The following is a 22,212-nucleotide window of genomic DNA, read 5'->3' on the forward strand; positions in this document are numbered from 1 at the left end:
AGTCCAGTTCCTGACCCTGCACAGGACATGCCAGGAGTCACACCATGTGCCTGAGAGCATTGTCCAAACACTTGTACTCTGTCAGGTTGGTGCTGTGATCACTGCCCTGGGGATCCTGTCCCAGTGCCCAAGCACCCTCTGAGTGAAGAACCTTTTCCTAATATTTAATCTAAACCTCCCCTGACACTTCAGCCATTCCCTCAAATCCTGGCTAGAGAGAAGAGATCAGTGCCTGCCCCTCCTCTTCCCCTCCTGAGGAAGTTGTAACTCAGTGAGATCTGCATGACAGAGGAGTGTTTTGGGGATCAGAGTGGCGCAACTAATCAGAGCTACTCATGAACTAAGGCTGAGACTGGGGCAAACTTTCTTCAGATTAGGGAAAACAGATGACAAATTTCAGTGTTGTTTGAAACACCTATAATGTCATAGGTTGCATAGCTGCAACAGCTCTGCAGTCTAAAAGGTCTTTTGCTGTATTTTGGATGAGTTTTACAAAACCTGAATGAAAAACTGATCAGCATCTAGTGCGTGTGTTATGAACCAGTGTGGGAGGTAAGATGGGGTGAGGTGGGATGAGAGGGGAGAGAGAGAGAGACATCATGGGGCTCTTTTCCAATTTCAGTAAGAAAGTCTTTACAACAATCAGTTTAATTAGATAACTGCTTTAATAGGAGAGAATAGGAAAAGGAGATATGTGACAGTGAGTAAATCTTACAAGCCATTCAGATGTTGGAAACTCTGAAATCACACAGCACTGGATGGACCTTGGATGGATTTTCCCATGGCACGCTGTACTGAGCAGATCCTGTGCACGAAGAGATGCTCTCCCTTTTGGCCATTTGAGGTATCAGAGGACTTCCTCACAAGAAACCTTCTCTCCTGAAGGGTGCTCACAGGAGAACTTTGGGCTGTACTGTAACAAATCACTGAAGGCTTACCAAACTGTAAAAAAGGAATCCCTTTACTTTTCATTTTCTATCCTCAGAAGAGAACCTGCAAATTTAAAACATCATACAGAGACTTAAGGAGGATTGAGAATTATCTATTGAACAGATTATTGGAAAGTACTGTCCCCTTGGGAGGTGCCTGTTAATTACTCTCTAGAAATGACTGTTTTGTATGGCATGTGGCAGGACTAATGGTTGAGTGTCTGAGAGCTGCTCACTATGGGGAAGTAATAGAAAAACTGTTAGAAATAATTTTTAGAGCTGGCAGAATGATTTATTTTTGTTTATACCTGCTTAGTTCATTCTCAGTTGGTCATCTATGGCAGGATGACAGAGGACTGGAGGGTAATACTCTTCAAAATTATGTTTTAACATTTCAGTACTTTGACCTTTATGTATGTCAAAGCACAAAGAAACTCTTGTGGGAGAGACTCTCATTTGGAGTTTGGAGAAGAAACTCTTTTATTTTTAAGTCATTTTAGCTTAACTAATGTTATTTCTGCATGCACTCTCATGAGTTGAACAATACCAGTTCAATCATAAACTTTGTGTGGTTAAGAACTTTGGTGGCTACTCAGTATTTCATCATTGCTTCTTGGCTTTTGTTTTTGGTTGGGTTCTTTTTACATCAGGGTGTTGAAGATGCAAAAGGTGTCTGACTTACAGTTACCACCACACCCCCAAAAAGGGCAATATCTCCTTTTCCATGCTGTGAAGCAGGGTTTGGACCTCCAGTTCAGCAGGAAGTTGTTTGGACCTCCAGTTCAGCAGAGTTGACATCTCAGATGTCAGACAGATTGCTGGTCCCAGCATCTGAAATGCACATTATGTGTACAAGGGATTTCTTTCTTTTTCTTTCTTTCTTTCTTTCTTTCTTTCTTTCTTTCTTTCTTTCTTTCTTTCTTTCTTTCTTTCTTTCTTTCTTTCTTTCTTTCTTTCTTTCTTTCTTTCTTTCTTTCTTTCTTTCTTTCTTTCTTTCTTTCTTTCTCTTTTTCTTTCTTTCTTTCTTTCTTTCTTTCTTTCTTTCTTTCTTTCTTTCTTTCTTTCTTTCTTTCTTTCTTTCTTTCTTTCTTTCTTTCTTTCTTTCTTTCTTTCTCTTTCTTTCTTTCTTTCTTTCTTTCTTTCTTTCTTTCTTTCTTTCTTTCTTAAATTCTACTAAATTTAAGATTTAAATTTTTCAATGTAGTAATAGAAAAGCATTATTATAGTTGTTGACCAAGTAAAAGACTCCTGATGCTCTTGAATTTAATGAGAGTGGCTATTGTTTTCCACCTCCTTTGTAAGACTGTTCTGACCAAAAAGGTCAGCAAATCTCCCCTTAAGCCCTGTTCTCCTTAAATTCTCCTTTGCTCAGTTTCGGCCCCCTGTGCCTAGTCATACTTTCTTGTTTTATCTTGAAGAAATTTTCTCCTGCCTCAGTGTTTATCCTTCAAATACTTCCAGATGCCTGACATATTCCCTCTAGTCAGTACAAAGTCCCACCATAGTTATTTTGTGCTTTTAATCTTTCCTACTGAATTCCTATGTTCAGTCCATGTGGAGTTAGACTATTATTTCAGTCATCCAAGAGGAATACATATAGTGATACTGAAAAACTAATATATTTCAAGTAGTTCTTTAGCAAAAAGGGTTATAAGATGCTGTTAATAACACAACTATCTTCCTGTATATTAATATGCAGTTCAGATTAATCACTTGATTTCTGAATGACTGGGTTATATTATAATTTCTTTTCTAGTGTCACACAAACTATATTCCAGTTTGTGGATCAAATGGAGACACTTACCAAAATGAATGCTTCCTCAGGAGAGCTGCTTGCAAGCACCAGAAAGAGATAACAGTGGTATCAAGAGGACCTTGTTATTCTGGTATGTAAAACATCACTTTGTGTCACTAATGAATGATGTTTTATGGTTAGCTCTTTAGTTTTGCCCTTAATTCCAGCAATTAAAATTTTTGTGCTTTTCATAGGATGAAATAATATGGAAAGCCCAAGTCCTCTTTAGGAATGGAACCTTTTGCTAGGCAAGAAATCTGATATATCTTCTGATATGCTAACAGATTAATAAATAAACACTACAAGCTGAAATACTTTATCTGAGAAAATAGATTATTAATGCTTCTGTGGTGCTTATAGAGGAGCATTGATATCCATCAAAAGGCTTTTAACAAATTTGAAGCAGATTCTAAATTAGCCATTTCTTTAGGACTTTTATTTTTAGGATATACAGAATTAGTGTAGCATCCAGCAAGTGACACTGATCATCCTGACTGCTGCTCTATCTGTATCCAAGGCATCATCTTTGACTTTGGGTCATTACATTGAAGATATGCATAACTACAAAATCATTCTATCTCACATTTCTAATGAACTTGCCTTTTTTGTCTTTCCACACACTTAAAGCATAAATTTTTCCACATTTCAAATACATGGGACAGGTTTTTCCTGTCTTGAATATTACAGCATACTCTTAGACACAGAAACTTTAACCACCAGTGGTGTTCTGAACCTCTGGATAGATTCAAAGCTGGTGAGACCAGATACATGGCTGGCTTTCTTAGAATGAAATTAAATGGCTCAGTAGCATCAATGACTGCAATCTTTGGTGCATAAATAATACACACAAAATATTAAGTTGTGGGACATCCCTCATCTTTGGATAGAGAATGGTTGCTCGGAATTATCTAAACAAGGTTACGTCCATATGGCGGCCAAAAGCGTGACCATTGCTCAGATGCGCAATCCTTACTAACTTTATGTTGGTTAGTTGCAATGACAATTTAGAGTTATCAGGCCTGGTTCTTAGTGGTAGCTGCAGAATCTTATCTGAAATTGGGGTAAATGCACATGCAGGGTACCTAGCCCAAGTCCTCACGCTGCGAGTCCCAGTTACCTCATTTACATGCAGCATGTTTCACACCAGCTGCTCTTTGAGGCCTTTGACTGCAGCACAGACCTATCCTGAGGTCTGGCTCATCTTTGCTGAGGTCCAAAACCATCTGTGTCGTTGGTTCTAATACTGAAGGAAGCCCACGTTTTGTGCCCAGATCAGAAGCATAATTCCAGCATCCCTCAGGCTGATGACTGAATCTACTTGTCTTTCCCAATCTCCCACCTGTAAATTATCTCCAGATGCTGCAGAAATAGGCAAAAAAATGCAATCCAGTTTGGAGGACTCACATACTACTGTAACAACACCCAAGAAATATGAAGGTTTGCACTGAGAATGTATAATTAAATTTTATTTTTTTAATTTCACGCCCAAGTCATTTTAAGCAATGGACACACAGCATGAAAATTTATTTCTATCACTACGACAAAATTCTAGGATAATGTTTTAGGAACAACAAGGTGTGTTTGCATATATATGCATTCTACTCTACTAAGAAAAAGAAATTTTGAAATGAAAAATCGATTCTTCTGAGCCTCGGGTTGCTGGCAACTAATTACTAGATTATACAGCTAGTAGGGGATTTTTTTTTTCAACCTTCCTCTCCTTTTCTTTAAGTCCTACATAAAACCCAGGAAACACAGCATAATTTTTAGCACTTAGTGTAACAGATCCAGAAATGTGCTGAAACACAATACTCCAGAAAGTACTGAAAGCAGGTGTGTGAAACAGAGGCTCTGATTCAGTCTCTGAGTACTGCACTTACACTGTCACAACTTTAAGTGCCTCAGCAGAGCTCCACTAGAACGGCACCTGCTGCTCCCTGAGTGCCTGGTGTGCTTCGGGTGACGCAAAAATATCGGATGATAAAGGTCAGCACCCAGGACCTCTCCATGCCCTGCCAAGACGGTGACATATTTGTGCTCTTGATCTGTTACACCTTGTTCAGGTTTAGAGCAAATTTGGGGAAGAATCCCCCAAAGGAGCTCCGGTAGGAAAAGCAGATCCAATCGGCCCCTCCCCCCAACTAGTCCGGGAGGAAAAAATACCTCCTTGGAGAAAGGTGGAAAAAACCTGTTTATTAAACAATAAAACCAAAACAATATCAAACAATGAGACCCCTTGCCACTCCAAAAGAGATGACAAACTGAGAAAACCCCGTCCTCGGGTTGCAGCTCACTCAGTCTCTGATCAGTCCCTCCGGTGCTGGAATTGTCGCAGGCCAGGCCCGGCCCGGTGGGCCACAGCTGCAGCTGCCGGTGCTCTCCTGGGTGTTCAGTCCAGAGCAGGTTCAAGAGGTCCAAAGAAAAGGGAAAAAAACCAGTCCAGGGAACTTCTTTGCCTCAGCTAGCTGACACTAAATAAAAAGCAAAAAAAAGAGCTCTGTCCTGCTGTCTGTCCGCAGACAACACAGTCAGGAGCAGGCACGTGGAGGAGGAGTGCAGTGTCTGAAAACAAACTGCTGCTTCTTCTCTCCCCCCTTCACTCTCTGGAACACTCTTAAAGGTGCAAAACTTATTATTCAACATAAACAGAATGAGACGATTGGGGATAAAAGCATCATATAGTCAACCCAGGACACAACTTCCATGGAGACTCAGATATCAAATTAAAAGATATTTGGTAGACCCCCATTAATTTTCACTGGCTGCCTTTGAATTTATTATTAAAATGCTTTGTTCTAGGGCATCATCTGGGAGAGAGATTCACTGGTTTCCTATCAGAGATTTTTTTTTCAAAGCAAAGCTTCATCCTGGTGGGATGTACCCAAGACAATAGGATGAAATTCCTTCTTAGTATTGGAACAACTGTTTAGTATTTAAAGTATGTCAGACTTCTGAATCTCATACAAGAATGAAATACTTCCTATTTGCTAGGGATTGATACCTTCTGTAGCTACAGCACTGGAACAGGCTACACAGAGTGATTTAGTCACTAAATCATTATTCTGTTTCTTGGCAGGTAATATTTTGATTAAAATTTTACAGACATAAGTGATTTGCAATGTATTTTCTTATTTTCTTTGCCGGAAGGCTGTCAGAGTTTCAGGATTCTAAAATAAGTAATGTTTAAAGAAGAGTCAATTATAGATGCTTTAGAAATAAACAAAATGCAAGTTTTGACATTAAAAATGGTTGTTTAGAGAAATGAAAGAGAATGTATGGATGAAATTTTGGGTCTGCATATACAGGTTTTAATATTGATTTTGACTGCTGCCAGATTTATATTGTATGCACATGAAAATGTACCCACACAATGATGTAGTACTTGATTATACTTGCAGTTTCTCAGTGTACTGTATACATTTAGAAGCCACAGTCCATTGCTTTCTGTGGGGATTTCTGAGTCAAAAAAAAAAAAAAAAAGTAAAAAGGGGAGTAAAGCTATTTGCAGAACTAGAAACAAGCACAGGATTTATTCTCCTAGGAGTGGCTTATGGAAGGGTCCACTTGCTTAAAATTTGTCAGTTGACTGTTTGCCCTCCTGTTTGTACTTAGCAGTTTGGAGCTGTTGCTCTAAATGGGCAAGAGATGGGCTCCATTTTTATGCTACTTTGAGTTAAAAGCCATCCTTCTTGAATGAGAGAGGCTGCAGGCATTTTTGATTTTGGGGAGTTTTTTCTGCCTCTGCACCAAAGCAGACCCACAGTACAGAAATGGCTCCTGTTCAGAAAGAACAAAAAAGGAGATTCTGACTGTAGCTGAGTGCTTACAGCATTCAGATGCTGTGTCTCATCCAAGCCCTTCTTTGTGTATTTTATGCAGAAACTCCTTATGGATTAAAGCAGCTCACAGCAGAAGCTTGTATATTTGTGTATTAGCATATTTTTTATAGAACCATGGGATGGTTTTGTTTGGAAAGGACTTTGGAAGGGACTTTAAAGATAATCCAGCTCCCACGTCACAGCCCTGGGTAAAGATATCTTCTGGTAGACCAGGTTGCTCCATGCAGCCTAGCCTTGAACACCTTGAAGGAAAAGGCACCTATTTGAAAAAGGGTGGCATAAGTAAAGATAGAGATCAATCCCTCCTCCTCTAATTACTGACCAGGGGCTGGGGGAATGCTGTTTGTGTCCAGCATCTTCACTTCTTTGAGCATCTTTCTTGAGTGAACTTGGTGGATGAAGACAACTTTTGAAAACCCTGAATTCATTAAAGGCCTGAAAAGAGCAGGGCTCCTTGTCCAAGTAAGCTGGAAAAAAATGCTACTCTTTTAACCAGCAGCTGCCTGGGAAAATCTAGCCAAGGCTCAAGAAAAGAAAAAAAAAGCAGGAACAGCAGCTTAGTTTAGCATGGTTACCCTGGAGATGAGAGTCCTAGCATAGCTCCCAGGGAAAAGTTGAAAATGATACAGTGTTATAGACGATGACACTTTTTTTTTTCTAAATCCTTTTGAGAACTGAAAGTCCAGAGAGGTAGAAATGAATCTGTCCTGCTGCTGTGATGTCCTGCCAGGTGGACTTCATGTATATCAAGCCAATTATCTATAGAGATGGGTGGTCTGAGCCTCAGCTCCATGATTTACAGGTGCTTTCCATGTGTGGTACCTGCCCTGCCCCTTGCACACTGGATTTAGCTCCTTCAAATTTCTTAATGAAGCAATACTGCATCATAAGGCATATTTCTCAGTGACTCAACAGGACATTTTATATGGGATTGCATGCTTTTTCAGGAAAGTGGGTCACTGTCAATGGAGAGCAGAACCTTCTGGTTTTTGTGTTAATTTCTGTAAGGTTATAAGCTCAGTCTTTTAGACACCAAATAGTGGTATAGGAGGAAAGAAAGGTTTCCCTTTCTTGCCCCTTAAGGCGAAAGAAAAACAAATCTCTATTCCTGATACTCCATGTGACAGGAAATAATTTTTAATGTGTGAAGTGACCCAGTAACGTGGAATTTCACAATTTCATCCATGCACTAGAGGGAATTATTCTTAGAAATACAGCTCCTTCAAGAAAAGCAGGGGAGGGAACTGAGCAAACAGAGGGTTTGGTTTTTCCTCTGATGTGAACAACGACCTCGTGTGTGGAAGCAAAATTCCCACTCCTCTCTCTGTCTGGCCCCCTTCTTTCAGTTTTTAGCAGATAAATTCAGCTGCCTTCTCCATCACCAAAGCAGGCAGGAAAGGAGAGGTGTGGGATGAGCAGAATTCATGCTCTGCTCCTCTCCTCAGCTTCCAGAGCAGCTAATCTAATGGGAATGGGAAACAATCCACTGACAGTAGCTGCCACTCCATTCTCTCCTCTCCTCCTCCTTTGAGCTAGAAAGGCAGGAGGTTTTGTGACTCAGTTCATGTGTTTGAGGGCTTGCCTTTACTGCTGTGCTAGCTGAGGCCCGTGCAGAGCGCTGCCCAGCGGGATGCACATGCAAAATCCCTAAACAGATCCATGCTGCTCTGAAGTAGAGTTCGTTGGCTGGGGGTGATGAAGAAGCTCAAGTCCTTCTGACACTTGAACTGCTAATGCAAATGGGATCCAGTTGAAAGCTGTCACTCACCAGATGCTAATCCAGTCAGTCAAGTGTCAATGAAATAACAATGCCATTAGACCATCTTTACACCAAGTGATTGACTCAACTGACAGAAGCAATTTTGTCATTAGATGACTCAAATCAACCTTACTTGGATGACTAGTTGTCTTCTGGAGGTACTTCTGCAGTCAGGTGATTTAGGTGTTGAAGTTTGCCTTGAAGTACCACTCCCAGGGCCAGAGGGTAAGGAAAAATACACATTCAAAAAATCGGAATTTGTACTCTTCATCTCTCTTTGGCTTTACAAATTTTAATCTCTAACAGTTGAAAAGAGGGTAAGAAAGATATTTGTTTTCAGTACTGAATAATGCTGTTCCTTGAGTAACATCTTGACAGGGAAGAGAGAGACTAGGGCACAGTGAGTGTGGACAAACAGCATTAAAGGATGCCAGACCTTATGTGGGATATTTGTTTTTACAGCTGGCTCATGAAATGTAACATCTGTGTAACGTTTTACAGTGACAAGTTCCTGAACAAACAGCTGCTCCTGGAGCAATATTCTCATTTGCTTTCTTTTTTTCTTTTTCAGATAATGGCTCTGGGTCAGGAGAAGGAGGTGAGTATCAAACTCCACTTATCTTTGGTTTTGGTCTTTCTGTTAAACAAATGTGTGCCAGTTTTATACACATATATACACATGGCTACTGTACAGCACATGAATTGAGGGAAAATTATGGCACTTAAAATAAGCTTTAAGGTTGCAGTGATATTGGACCATCTCAGAACAGTAGCGGCAGAGGAATAGGTTGTAGTGTGCATTTCACCAATATTGTTCTTTAAGATTTGACCTATATAATTTTTCATTTGTTACCAGCAATGCAGTGCAATATTTAGATCCCTATTTAACCTGTATTTCTCTCCAGAAAATAACCATTCACAATAAATTTCTTACCATTTTCCCCTTCTATTTATTTCCATAGTGTCTAAAACATCTAAGTTGTTACCTTATGCTTGATTGAGCTTGTTGCCTTAAATATAAAACAATTGCATTATGATATCTATTAATATGAAGTATTTTACTAAAATATTTTTGTTAAAAAATATATATTAAAATATATATATATTGCTGTATATTCCAAGAGGGGATGTAGTACAGCTGATGGTAGTAGAAGTGTTCCCATCTTTCAACACATCTTAATCTTCTTCCAAGGGTTAAAAAAAATTATCTTAATTCTATCTTTGATGCTACTTACAAGAATACATATAGAATGAAACAGATATATACAAACACAGAAAAACTGTTTTGCTTTTAGGCTTTGGTAGTATTAAGAAAGTGTTGCATTTCATGGTGATGGGACTGAGTTTTGAAGTACTGCAAATCTTGTCTAGCTACATAAAAATGTGTTTTTGGGGAAAGCCATCTATGGCATCACGGTGTAGCTAAATGTAACAGTTAACTTTTCAAAAACCAGGAGCTAGCTCACTCTTTTGTTCCTGTATGGAGGTGAAGGAGGGCATTTCCCTCCCTCTAAAAAAGCTGCTATCAGTAAATTCCTGGGCTGCTGCTAGCTGCTGCTCGGGCCATTCTCACCTTTGTTTCCTTTTGGGCCAGTGTCAGAAGGAACAATTTTCTGCTCAAACACTTCCTCTTCTTACCTCCACAGGTGACTTTTCTGATGCTTCACACTCTTTCTCCCCTCTGTTTGCTTCTCCTTCCCCCTTTGTTAGCCAGTCTGTTATTCCACTAGGCCTGCGCCCTGCAAGCCAAACTTTCTGGTCTTGGTACTGCTATGCATTTATGGTAGGAGACAGATGACAGTAATTTAGTCCATGTTTCATTTTTTTTTTTAGAAGGATTTTAGAAAACCTTGAATGCCAGTGAGATTAGTTGGGTTTGGGTTTTTGGTTTTTTTTGCAGTATTTTCTGATAATATTTTTGTATGCAAAAATCTTGGTTAAAGTCCCTTGTAAATGTTACTGTGTTGACCTGGAAGAGATTGGCAGCCAACTGATAGATGTTAGGATTCTTTAGCTTCAAGAGAAATTTTGAAAAACATAGGCCAGAACATGCTATGTTTTGTTGGTTTCACGCTGAAGAGGTGAAAGGTCCATGTTCAATTATACTCATTCCTTGATTTGGGCAGGAGGCTGAGCCCAAATCCACCTGTGTGGGCAAGAGAGACCCACATGGGCTTCCCTTTGTCATTGCTGCTCTTTTTGTTCTCACTTGAAATGTTCATTGAGCCTGGGACAAAGAGCTGGGAAGGAAGGATTCGTGCTGTGGAAAGGCTTTGTTAGCTGGGGCTCAGCATGCCAGTGCATTTGAATTATTTATGCAAAATAGAATGCCATCGGCTGAGGAGGTTTGGTGGTCCCTGGATACCTTGCAGAAGTAGTTGGTGCATTGTCTTGGGAGGTGGAATATGTAGATGCAGTTCACTTCGGGCAGAAAGAATTGAATCTGGTTCCCTTGGCTCCAGGTGAGTTTCTGCAGTGCCTGGGTATTGAATTAAGAAGGAACAATGTACCCACTCTGTCCTCCAGCAGTTTTGTGACATTAGACCTTCATTTATTGGGGTTTCTTCTGAGTGCCTTTGGGCCAACTGAAATGTTCCTTCCTTTGTTCAGTACGAAAACAGTTGGGTTTAGTTCCTAATTTTAGGTTAAGGAAAAGGAAATTTAAACAACGAAACGTTGAAAATTCAGCTTGACTCTTCTTCCTTTTTTGATATATCTTGGATATTTGTGATACATTGAATTATTCCTCTCCTTGTGCACCTTCCTTGCTAAACTGGGTGTTGGGTAATACTTCTGTGGGACAGCTGGTTACTCTTCAACCTGTTGTGTCATTTTCTGTGTCTAAAAGCAATCCTTCAAAGAATGGAAACCATTGCTGCTTTGGTTATTGAACTCTACCCTGGCTGAAAATCCAAGGAAATTTTTGTAACCGGAATTTGGGCTTTTTTTCATAATTGAGGTAGCTGTAAAAGTGTTACATGAAAACATTAAAACCTGAAAATCTTACTACAAGTTAAGGGAATTCAGAAGGAAAACCAGACTTCTGGAAGACTGTTGGACCTACTGAGGATGGAGCTGCATTGTTTGGAATCCAAACAAGAAGAAAGGACAGGAACCCAGGCTGTGGGTGACCTGCAGGTAGAGGTGCTCCACGGTGCCCCCCACACTTCTGCCTCTCTGGTTGTTTCAGCTGTGAGACTGTCTGCTGCAGAACTGCATCCTGGCCCAAACTTCCTCATTTTCTCAATAAAGGAATGTTTAATCTCATACTCTTGGATAAGGGTGCTCAAATGGGAACCTAATTCCCTGGGGAGCCTCTGTGCCCTAGGGGTTGGGTACAGCTGCTGCTTGGAAGCACAAGGAAGCTTCAGTGGAAGTGGAAAAAGGCAAGGATGAGTGAGAGAGAAGCAGCAAGTGAGCAGACATACTAGCTTAGAGACTTGTGTTTGCTTCCTAGGATCTGTGATTCCAGGTGTTAGTCACAGAATAAGTGTTTGCTGTGTTTCTCAAACATGCAATTAGTGTGATTGTGTATGCACCAGTGGTGCTTGCACACACAGAATAGATGAGCACAGCTGCTTGTGTGCATTCAGGAGGCATTGCAAGTGCTCTGCAGATGCACTGCTTGCTCTTGGATTTTTAACTTTGAAAGAAAGTAATGGGAAAGCATCCGATTTTTGCTCTTCAGTTGCTATAGCTCTGCCTGAGGCAGTCACCACTGCTGAAATTAGCTGTTGGCCTCATGTTCAGCTAAGATGTGTGCTACTGATTCACACTGTTCTTTTTCATTTTCTGAATTTCATTGCAGAACAATCTCATTGATGATTCTGAAACTTGACTTCATGCATATTCTCCCTCCTACTCCCAAACTATGATGTTAATGCATTCATTTCTACATTAAAAAAAAGAAAAAAAAAAAGAAAAGTAGATTTAGAAACGAGAAAAACAAAAGATTTTTTTCCTCAAAGATTGCTTCAGACAATATCTTGCCTTAGTAGTTATCATGTGCTACAAGAAAAAACACCTAAAGACCATGGAACTGCTGGTTGAGGTTCTCCACAAATCATCTTCACTGTTACAAAAATGCTAGATTTTAGGAAAAGAATTAAGAGTGGGAGAATTTTTTCAGTGTGCCTGAATGAGATGAAGTAATATAATTTTTAAGGATGACACAATTGTCTAGTTGCCCTCTGACATTCTGAATGAGCTATTTCAATTTTCTATGCTCTGTTGGCATGAGTTGTAATAAAAGAACCCATTTTTCTAATTTCAGAAGCCTGAAACTTAATTGTAGTTATGAAGCCAAGCAGTTGGTCACTTGTGGCAATGGGTATCCTGAGCCACTTCTAAGAGTGTATGATTGTCAATTCAGAAATGAGAGAAATTTCAAAAATCTCAACAGTGAGATTTTGTATATTTACATATTATTTTATATATCTACCATTATGTTTCACTCCTACAGAAGGCAATGTCAGACAGCCTTTAAAGAGTTTTACTCAGACTTTAAAGAGTTGCCTGGCTGGGGTCATGGCTGAAGATGGTGGGATCCTTTAAATTTTCACCCAAAATGCAGGCTTCTCTCTATGTTCTCATATGAATCATTCTGCAATTTCCCTGTTCTGAAGAACACAGTCATAAAATTAGTCCCTTTGTTTCATCCATATTTTGTTAGAATTTGAGGCAGAACTGGAAAAGGACAAGATACAGGCTCAGATTTGTGTTCATCTCTGTCAGTTGTAAATTGCAGCAGTATTTGAATTGTTGGATGTATTTCCAGAACATGTAGATTGGGGCATGAAAAATTATTCTGAGGCCATCACATGCACATAAAAAAGTAGATTGCCAGCTCACAGCTGTGATGTTGACTTTGTGATATAGTAAAGCCTTTGCAAGAATGTGTTGAAAACCATCAGCATTTGTAACATACACCATGAAAGAGCTAACAAATGGTAAAGGCTTTTCAAGCCAGCCTCTCAGAAACAAATCACTGTCCTAGAATAAGCACGTTCCCTGCTCTAGTAATCAACCAACAAGGGTGAGATTTCTAAGTGCCCTACTATGCCCATAACATTAATTTTTAATTCATTTTGTTCAGTGTTTGTCTGTGTACCTGAGCAAAATGCCTTTTTGGTATTAAAAAAGTTGTAATGGTAGTTAGACAGATGGCACCCAATCATTTCAGGCTTTTAAGCTAAGGAAATAACATGCTTGCAATACATATAGCTAAGTTAATTATTATTAAAATAATTTGTTTTGAATTTCTAATCCCTCTGAAATTTAATAGTTGAAGTAGCTTGTGATGAACGTCTAGCAGATTGCATTTAGTAATTAATAAATTGATATACAGTATGTGCTTTTTAGCAGGCTGCCATCTGTTCCTTCCCCTCACTGGGGACAACACTTATCCAGTAATTGTCACACAGTCAGGGTGGAATAAACACACACAATTTAGAGCCTCGAATATTTTCTATTTTAATTTGTAATAGTGCCACTGATTTGTTTTCATGTATTTTAATATGACTTGAAGAAACTTGGTGGTGATTAGCACCCTGGATAGGAGGTAGCATCAGGTCTTTTAGCTATTTCTACAATGATGTGTGACATAGAAAGATTTAAGATGCGGATTCCATCACCTGGCTTGTCACTGAATGCCACTTCAGCTTCAAATAGCCCTATTTATTGTTGTCAAGATCACATTCTATGTAGGTAAAATTAGCACTGAAATAAAACAAGCAAGAATTGCTGTTTTTACATCAAAGTTTCATAAAGGCAGAGGCAAAGACCCTAAATGTTCAGGTACCCTGTTGGTGGAGACTCATTCTAAGCAGGTTTTTCAGGGATGCTGGAGCATGCTTGGAAGGATGCTGGAGCCAGAGGCACATAAGGACAGACTCCTTTTCCTTCTTGCACAGGATAAGTAATAAATGAGGACAGATTCATCTTATATACCCTGCACTGGGCATCCAGTGTGTTCATGGAATTGTGGGACACCTCCCTTGGCATCTGGTGACTTTCTTGTCCTTTGTTTCCTACCATCATCTAATCATGCTTATTTTCCCTGGTGCTTACTCTGAAACTGTTGTGTCATTCTTTGGAGAAAAAGGAGCTAGCTGCATTTTGAGAAGGGTGTTGGAGTAAGTGGGTACTCGAGTTCTTTAAGTGGAGGTTTCTGCAGTGTGAAAGCTGATCCAGTCTTGCAATATGCCAGCTTTTCCTGCCATTATCCACCATGTCATGTGCACAGAAGCAAAGCAGAAGTTCCAGTTCTCAGGCCTGTGAAATCACTAACATCTCATGAGGGTAGCAGTGGTAGGGAGTCCTACAGTGCTCATCCTCATGTCCTTTGCTTATTGAGTGACACGTTGTCATTGTCACAAGCACTGGGCTTATGACAAGCCAATCACCTTGGCTGGGTTGTGATTAGGGGAGCAATCTTCAAACTCCTCTCCTCCAGGCACCTCAGTCATAAGTAGACCCAGCATCCTCCTGTTAAGCCTGTAATGCCTTTTCTTGCAAAATCCTCTTCCAAAGGCTGATGCCTTTACTGAAGAGTGCTTGAAGCAGCAGTGTGTGGTCCATACTGCACATGGAAAGGATCTTTCAGCCACATATAGAGCTCTGCTGGACCAAGCCAGGCTTTGCTTCTAAGCCAGCTGGGTGGTTGGATAAGAGAGCAGGACCTTCCACACTGCCAAATACTGCTTTGGCATATGATCCAGCAGTGTGATCAAGAGAATTCAAGACATCACTTGCCAAAACTTTGGGAGAGCTCAGGGTAGTGTTGCTCTTGCTATAAATATATACTTACAGACAAAAAGAGCAGGTTCACAGCTTTCTTTCAAATTATGGGAACAATCTCCTTTTTAACTAAGTGCGTCATTAAAGTTGCCCTAAAATTTAATGGAACATAGGATAAGTCACTGAGCTCTGGAGTGAATTGCAGTCCTTAGTGCACCATTCTGTGGACTGTGGTATTTTGAGAGGAATTTCCAGTGCTAGCCATACTGAAGGAATCACAGTCAGAAATCTTTTTGAGATTAGTTAATCCCATAAGATACAGTAAAAATCATCATGATCCCAAACCAGTTAGGAATTGGTTTTCAGAGGGGCTTTCCTGGACATTCTATCAAGGAATTCTATCTATACATGGCTACTGAGAAGTTCCAGCTCCCCCCTCTTCACTCGGAACAGTGATAAATACAAATGTACAGCATAGCTCCCTTTCCAAGCTGTGCCTTAGGGCAGACAAAACTTCACCTTGACACAGATGGATGCTCTTGCTTTAAGCCTGATTGAAAGCCCTCAGCAGAAACCCAGCCACATTACCATTGTAGGAACACACAAATGAGTTGCTGAGGGAAGCAATTTACTGCTGCCCAATCCCTCTAGAGCTGCTCTCCATTGGCAGGCTCCTGCCCTGCAGCTCCTAAGATATAGCTGGCCATCTTCTGCACAGGAATAATGACCTCGAGGAGAAGTGTAGGGAGCACAGCTCAGAGAGACAACTGGGAGCCACTGATCCTGTCTTTGTGCCTTGTTTCTGTTGAAGGACAGAGCATTAATGAGGTGCTGCCCTGAAACATGTAAGGAAGCTGAAAAGAGAGGGAAAATGAGCTTTCACTCAACATCAAATTAATATGTCAAGAAAAGAATTAATCAAGATACCCACAAAACCAAGAAGAAATTCTCTAGTCATATATACATCAATATTAGAAGCTTGCATAATAAACAAGAGGAGCCTGAATTGCTCATTTGGGAGCATATTTTGACCTAACTGTTATTACTGAAACCTGCTGGGAAGATCCAATTGATTGGAATATTAAAATTAATGCCTACAACCTATGTAGGAACAATCAAATGTGGGGGAGAAAGGAGAGGCAACATGTCAAGGGATATGTTGCCATTTGAAGATGCTTACACCAGAGAAACATGCTCTCAAATATTAATGGGTTAACATATTTTAACAGGACGCAGGTGTACAGGTCTGTTACCAATTCGGGTTGAAAAACAATATTCATCTACTCTGTGTTGGTGGGAAATTGTATTGTGTTTTCTTGAAGGACTTGTCTTGGTTCCAGCCAGGGCAAGGTTCATTTTTGCAGTGGCCAGGAGGTGGCATGGCCAGGACCCAGAAGTTTTTCTACCCCACCTCACATCCTGCTGGGGGCAGGGGAAGGGAGTTTTTTTCTGGAAGGAATGGCTCTTTCCTGGTAGGGGCAACATGGCTGCAGTCAATATGGGTGCTGCAGTGAGCATTTTAGTGCTCACTGTGCACTTTTGTTTTTAATATTGTTGCTGTTACTGTTTGTTTTCTTATCTCATTGCTGTCTCCAGTAAATTGTTCTTGCCTCGACCTGTGAGTTTTAGTTTTTATACCTCCAGTTTACCACACCATCCCACCACAGGGGCAAGGAGGAGGGGAAAGCAGAGCCAGAGAGCAGTATGTGATTTGGAGATTCTTGCTGGGGACACTGAGTGGGGAGTACCAGTCCTACACCACAACAGGACATCAGTCTATATTATATGCAGTGTCTAATAGTGTCACTGCTAAAATATAATGCAGCTAGTAGTAAAAGATGCTTCTGAATATCGTGGGTCACTGATATACATGAGGTCCAGCAATCTAATCTAATCAAGAAAAAAACAATAGTCACAATTTCTTAAAAACAAACTTAATTTTAAAAGGTAGAGAAAGCAACTTTAGGAAGGAGGACAGGGGAAAGGAGAGAGAGAATGTTACATCAAGTAATACACAGAAACAATGAAAAGTAGCTGTGGGCTATGATTCTGAAAGTAAAATGGTGTTGGGACATTCACAGGGAGCATAACTTGAGCTGAAAAGGAAGGATGTGTATGCTGCATGTGCTTGTGTATGTGTTACTTCTTTTTGCTCCATTGCAAAATTGAAATAGTGCAGTAAAAAGCACTCTGGTTGCATTTGTAGTCAAGTCAGATAGTATAAATGGGGTATGATGAAATATTTTCCATGCTAGTGGTACCATGGAAGGATTTTAAGCATGGTGAAGAAGTATTTTCTAACCAGCAGGTTTGCCAGGTTTGCACCTGAAAGCTTTAAAAATAGATGGTAAAGAATTCTCTAGGCTGTTGATGACTTTTTGTCTCTTTATCTTCGGTAGAATAATGATAAATAATACAGAAATATTTTCAGAAGAGATAAATGTGATGACTGGGGGGCAACAGCCTCTCATTCTGGCAGCTATGAGAAGCACAGCAGTGAAATAAAAGATGGAAAAATTAACTGAGTACAAAATTAAGGGAGGGGAAGATACTAATGCCACTCTCTATGAGTTCATGGAAAACCTTTATTGTGAAAATTACAATTTTTAAACTGATTTTTCCAAAAAGGCATTTGTACAAAAGAACATTTTATTTAAGAGTACCACCACAGAGCCTCAACCTTTCTCAGTCAAATGCCATCTTTAATCTGATACAAGTCCAAGTAACTAGAGAGCACAGCATCCACACAATGCACATCTAACATGAAAAAATACTGGAAATCAATAGATCATTAAATGTTAAGGAGTTGGCAGAAAATGAGTGTGCTTCTAGAGACTGTTCTTGGCCTCGTGACCTCTTCCACTGGTGACCTGGGAGCAAATCAGTCAGCACTGATTTGGTGTGGATGACAGAGAACAGGTCACTGAGCTAACAGGGTGCATAAACAGGCAGGATTTCAATGTCTGAGGACAGTTATCTGTAGCAAGTGCAGGACCTAGGTAATTTTTCCTTGATGTCAGGAAAACATCTGTCCTACAGACTGTTGACCCTGAAAAGTATTCATTGGGGAATAAAGTAGATAATAAAGTAAGTATGATTGTCAGTGCAGAAAAATGGTCAAAAAGCAATATGATTGTCAGATGTTTAAAGTGAAGAATGTCTCGAACGGTATTTGGCTTTGGTGACAACTTTTCTGGAACAATATGTCCAGCTCTTGTACCTGTACCTCCAGAAGGTGTCAGCTTGCTCACAAAGGGCATAAAGGGTCATAAGAACAGAAAAAGAAGTGGAAATATGATGAATGAAAGCAGTGTCATTTGTTTAACTTATTCAAACCGTAGGGGATCATTTATTAGGATGGAAAAGTGAAATCTGACACTAAAGGACACTTCAAAATGCCAAATGTAGGCACAGGAATGTGGCATGTGGAAAGAAGGAGAAATCAAATAAGATGTGCATTTGTAAGGATAAAAGCAGATGACCTCTACTGCAACTTGATAAGAGTGGTGATAGAATTTCTACAGCAGGAATTTTGTTTGATAGGTATTAATCTCTGGAAAATGCACAGCATGATTTAGACAGAAGGCAGTTAGCTTGCAGGTCTCACCTGCACCATTCTTCATGGAACACCGCCCCACAGGTCAGAGGGAGTGATTCCCTGCAGCCAAGATCCAGGGAAATTAGGAAGAGCTGTTGTGGATTTCTTTTTCCTGTTTGTATTTAAAGAATGTAAATTCAGCTGTTCCATTGGTGGTGTTTGATTTACTGTTGCCACAGCACATAAATTGTGCTATGAGGAAAGGAAGGGAATCGCTTTGATCTCCGTCCATCCGGCAGTCTGTGTGCAGTCAGCTGTGCACCACCACCATACTGTGATTCTTTAAGTGGATCTTGACTCCCTCTGCAGATTTCTGTGGTTCTTTTCCTTCCTTTCAAATACCTAGCTCTCCTTCATCACTCTGTTAAAAATCAAAAATAGGAGTGGCTAATGGTAGTGAAAAGGTGAGAGTATAATTCTCTTTTACATGGTGAAGTACATTTTCTCTTACTTGGTGAAGACTTTTGATGTCCATGTCAACTGTAAAATTATTGTAGATGTTTTTAGGATCAGAATATTTGAGATACTGATTTTACTTTTTGGGATACATAGCATTTCTACCAGATTCATGTCAGTTAATAACTTTTTTCTTTTATTCCTATGAAGCTAAACAAAGTGGTCTGGAAAATACACCACAGCATATGTGACATATGAGCACAGTCTAATCGCATAGGCAGGAATCAAAAAGGGGAAAAATTGCAAGCAGTAACCTTGCATAAGGATATCTGTAATTAAAGACTGTCACAGAAAATAGCATTTAAATCCCCAGTACCTAATATTCAAGGACATCTAAAGGGACAGGGTTTATACATTATCAGTGGCAATTAAGAGTAAATGTGACTGGGATGCATGTCAATGCCAGTTATGTGCCTGGTGAAGCGGGAATAAATAAAAATGACTGAAATAAGAATAAAGGAAGAGCCAATCAATGAAGCATTAGTGTTTTCTGGGATGCTTTTCTATCACTGGTACAGTTCTAACAACCTCCAATTGACTGACTTTCAAAAAGGGAGCACTATTAAGGTTAATAGCTTCAGTATATGACAGCTTTATGTTGACAGTATTCCTGAAAGCAAATGGATTTAGGTAAGCAAAAACAGAGCTTAATTTAAAAGTCATCCTTTCTGTTATTGGGTTTTTTTCAGAGTATGAAGGATCTGGGACAGAAGTTCAGAGAAAACACTCAAAATGTGGAGTTTGCAAATACAGGGCTGAGTGTGATGAAGATGCAGAGAATGTCGGGTATGTAATGTTTTCCCTAACAATATCACTGAACAAAAGGGAAAAAATGTTAAAGGTACATGATTATCTGCTTGACTGTGTTTGTTCTTACTAACTGAAGCTTTAGTGCCATCCAGTAATAATGTGTTTGATATGTGTCTGTAAAAGAACAAACCATCTGTGGTTGCAAAGTAGTGGGAGAAAACAACAGAGAGTTGTACTGGAAAACCTTTAGCTAATATTTTTCAAAGAGCCTTGATTTGTTTTATCCTGCCAACAAAACAAGTCGAAAACCAAACAGGAATGCAAAATAAATACTGATTATTCAACCCTGAAATTTTTTTCTCTATGTTCTCTTTGTTCATAAAGTGTTACATGCAGTTATTTCCATCATTGCTAACTTTGGACCTAAAGGGGAAGTTGAACTGGGGACTTGAGCCAGTCAGATCTTCCAAACTCCCTGTGGCATCTGATCTCTTAGACGTACCCAGGGGGAAATTACTGAAAAATATTAATTATTGTCAATTAAATTTCAAAACAAATTGTCAGGAAACTAATGCAGAAGCAGATGCACCAAATTTCCGTGCTCGAGGTACTTGGGTATATTACACCCCAGCTGCCCAGGCTCTGTGTGGCTCTCTGAAAGGGCAGAGATATCATGAAGGAAAGGGCTTCTTCAGACAGCCCCATAGGGCTTTAAGAGGTTTTTAAAAGAAGTCCTGTCTGCTGATGGGGCTTTGTTTTCCAACAGCCTTTGTCCTGTATGGAATAAGGTTTACTGGGATCTGGGCTGGTGGCAGGTGCTGGGGTTGTGGCTGCAGGCACCGTGCATGAAGGTGTTTGAGAGACTTGCAAGTGGTACATTTTTGTATCCACAGAGGGAGCAGCATCCCAGAATAACAGTGCCTACATCACTAATCGGAGAAAACATCACTCTCCCTTTTCTTGTCTTCCAGCTGGAATCCATTTAATCTTGAAACATGTCTTAATTGCACAAGGTTTTATTACAGGATACCAGCATGAAGACATCTCAGGCAGTAAAGCAGCTTAGCACTAACATTCAAGATGTACATTCAAGATTAAATTGTACAATACAAGGGAAAGCAAAGTGGTAATAGTGCTCATGAATACTAGCATGATACTTCACAATTCATGAAGTGCCATAGTACTGAAGCCAGCTTGCTCTTTCCAGGAAAGAGACACATGAACTAGAGCTGTTTTTTGTAATACTAATAATCATTTGGAATGTTGCCTTGGTCTGCTTCATTTATGACTGGAAGGATGGTATAGATTATATATTTTATATATATATATATATATATATATATATATATATGTATGTTTGCTATATGCACTAAGATGTGATCTTGGCTTTGGAAGATAAATCCTGAAGCATTCAACTTCAGTAAAAGCTTGCCTAGTCTTTCTGCACTTGTAGAGCTGGAATTCCTGCAGCTATATAGTAACTATAAGAAAATTAGGATAAAGCTGAGGGGAGCAGAAGGCTTATTATCTACATCCTACTCATATGAAATGAAACCAGTTCCTGCTTCTTGACAACAGGCAGAAGAAAAAGAAGCATCTTTTGCCTCTAAGATTTCTTTAATTAGTCCTCATTAAAAAATTAAGTGGAAACAAGACCTTTTATGTAGAAAATGCACAAAAGTTAGAAAATATTCCCATGTAGGTTATTTGCAATTTATTGGATAATATTTTTCAATTCTGTACAGGATTTTAATATCATTTAATTGTTTTCCCAGTTCCTCTAACCATTAAAACAGGCTTCAGTGATATTCACTGTTTAGCCACAGATAAATCAGAGTCTGATAACACAGATTGCCTACACAAGGTTGGTTTTGACAAGTCACATAGCAAGTTGAAAACTTGCTAAAGTAGAATATAGGAATCGGAAAAAATTTTCATAAAATCAAAACAGTTATTTACCTGGCAGAAACAAGATGGGATTGAAATGCTCTTGGGAAACTTTAGTAGAGCACCCCTTATAATTTAATATCTAATTTTTATTCTCTTTCCTGTTGTGTTTCAGTGTGGGTTTTGACATCATAAAATTATATCATGATATACAAAGTTACTAGCAACACAAATATCTTTCATTATGTATAAACACTGCTAGTCAGAATTATCATTTCATTCAAATTTGTGCCAGATTACAAACTCTATCACCCCTAATTCTAGCAAATCACAAAACCCTCTAATTCCATTAAAATATTTTGGTTTGGTTTTCCTTTTTAAGACATAAGAATGTCCACTGGAACTTTTTTGGATAGTGTGGTAATATCTACTGAATCACAAAGAAAAGGTATAATTAGTTC

The 22,212-nt window shown here is 39.5% G+C and overlaps 1 protein-coding gene across 2 annotated transcripts in view; it reads left to right on the top strand.

Annotated features, from left to right (window-relative positions):
• Positions 1 to 22,212, top strand: part of TMEFF1 (transmembrane protein with EGF like and two follistatin like domains 1) — a 115,136-nt gene that overhangs the window by 69,802 nt on the left and 23,122 nt on the right. For both annotated transcript variants that reach the window (XR_009275295.1, XM_058813441.1), the window contains exons 3-5: positions 2,686 to 2,815; positions 8,894 to 8,920; positions 19,804 to 19,900. Coding sequence is in view for 1 of the 2 variants with exons in the window: in XM_058813441.1 (XP_058669424.1) it covers positions 2,686 to 2,815; positions 8,894 to 8,920; positions 19,804 to 19,900 (254 nt within the window). In the remaining variant the exon portion in view is untranslated. The remainder of the gene's footprint in view (positions 1 to 2,685; positions 2,816 to 8,893; positions 8,921 to 19,803; positions 19,901 to 22,212) is intronic.

Source organism: Ammospiza caudacuta, chromosome 1 (assembly GCF_027887145.1).
Source record: "Ammospiza caudacuta isolate bAmmCau1 chromosome 1, bAmmCau1.pri, whole genome shotgun sequence".
NCBI lineage: Eukaryota > Metazoa > Chordata > Aves > Passeriformes > Passerellidae > Ammospiza > Ammospiza caudacuta.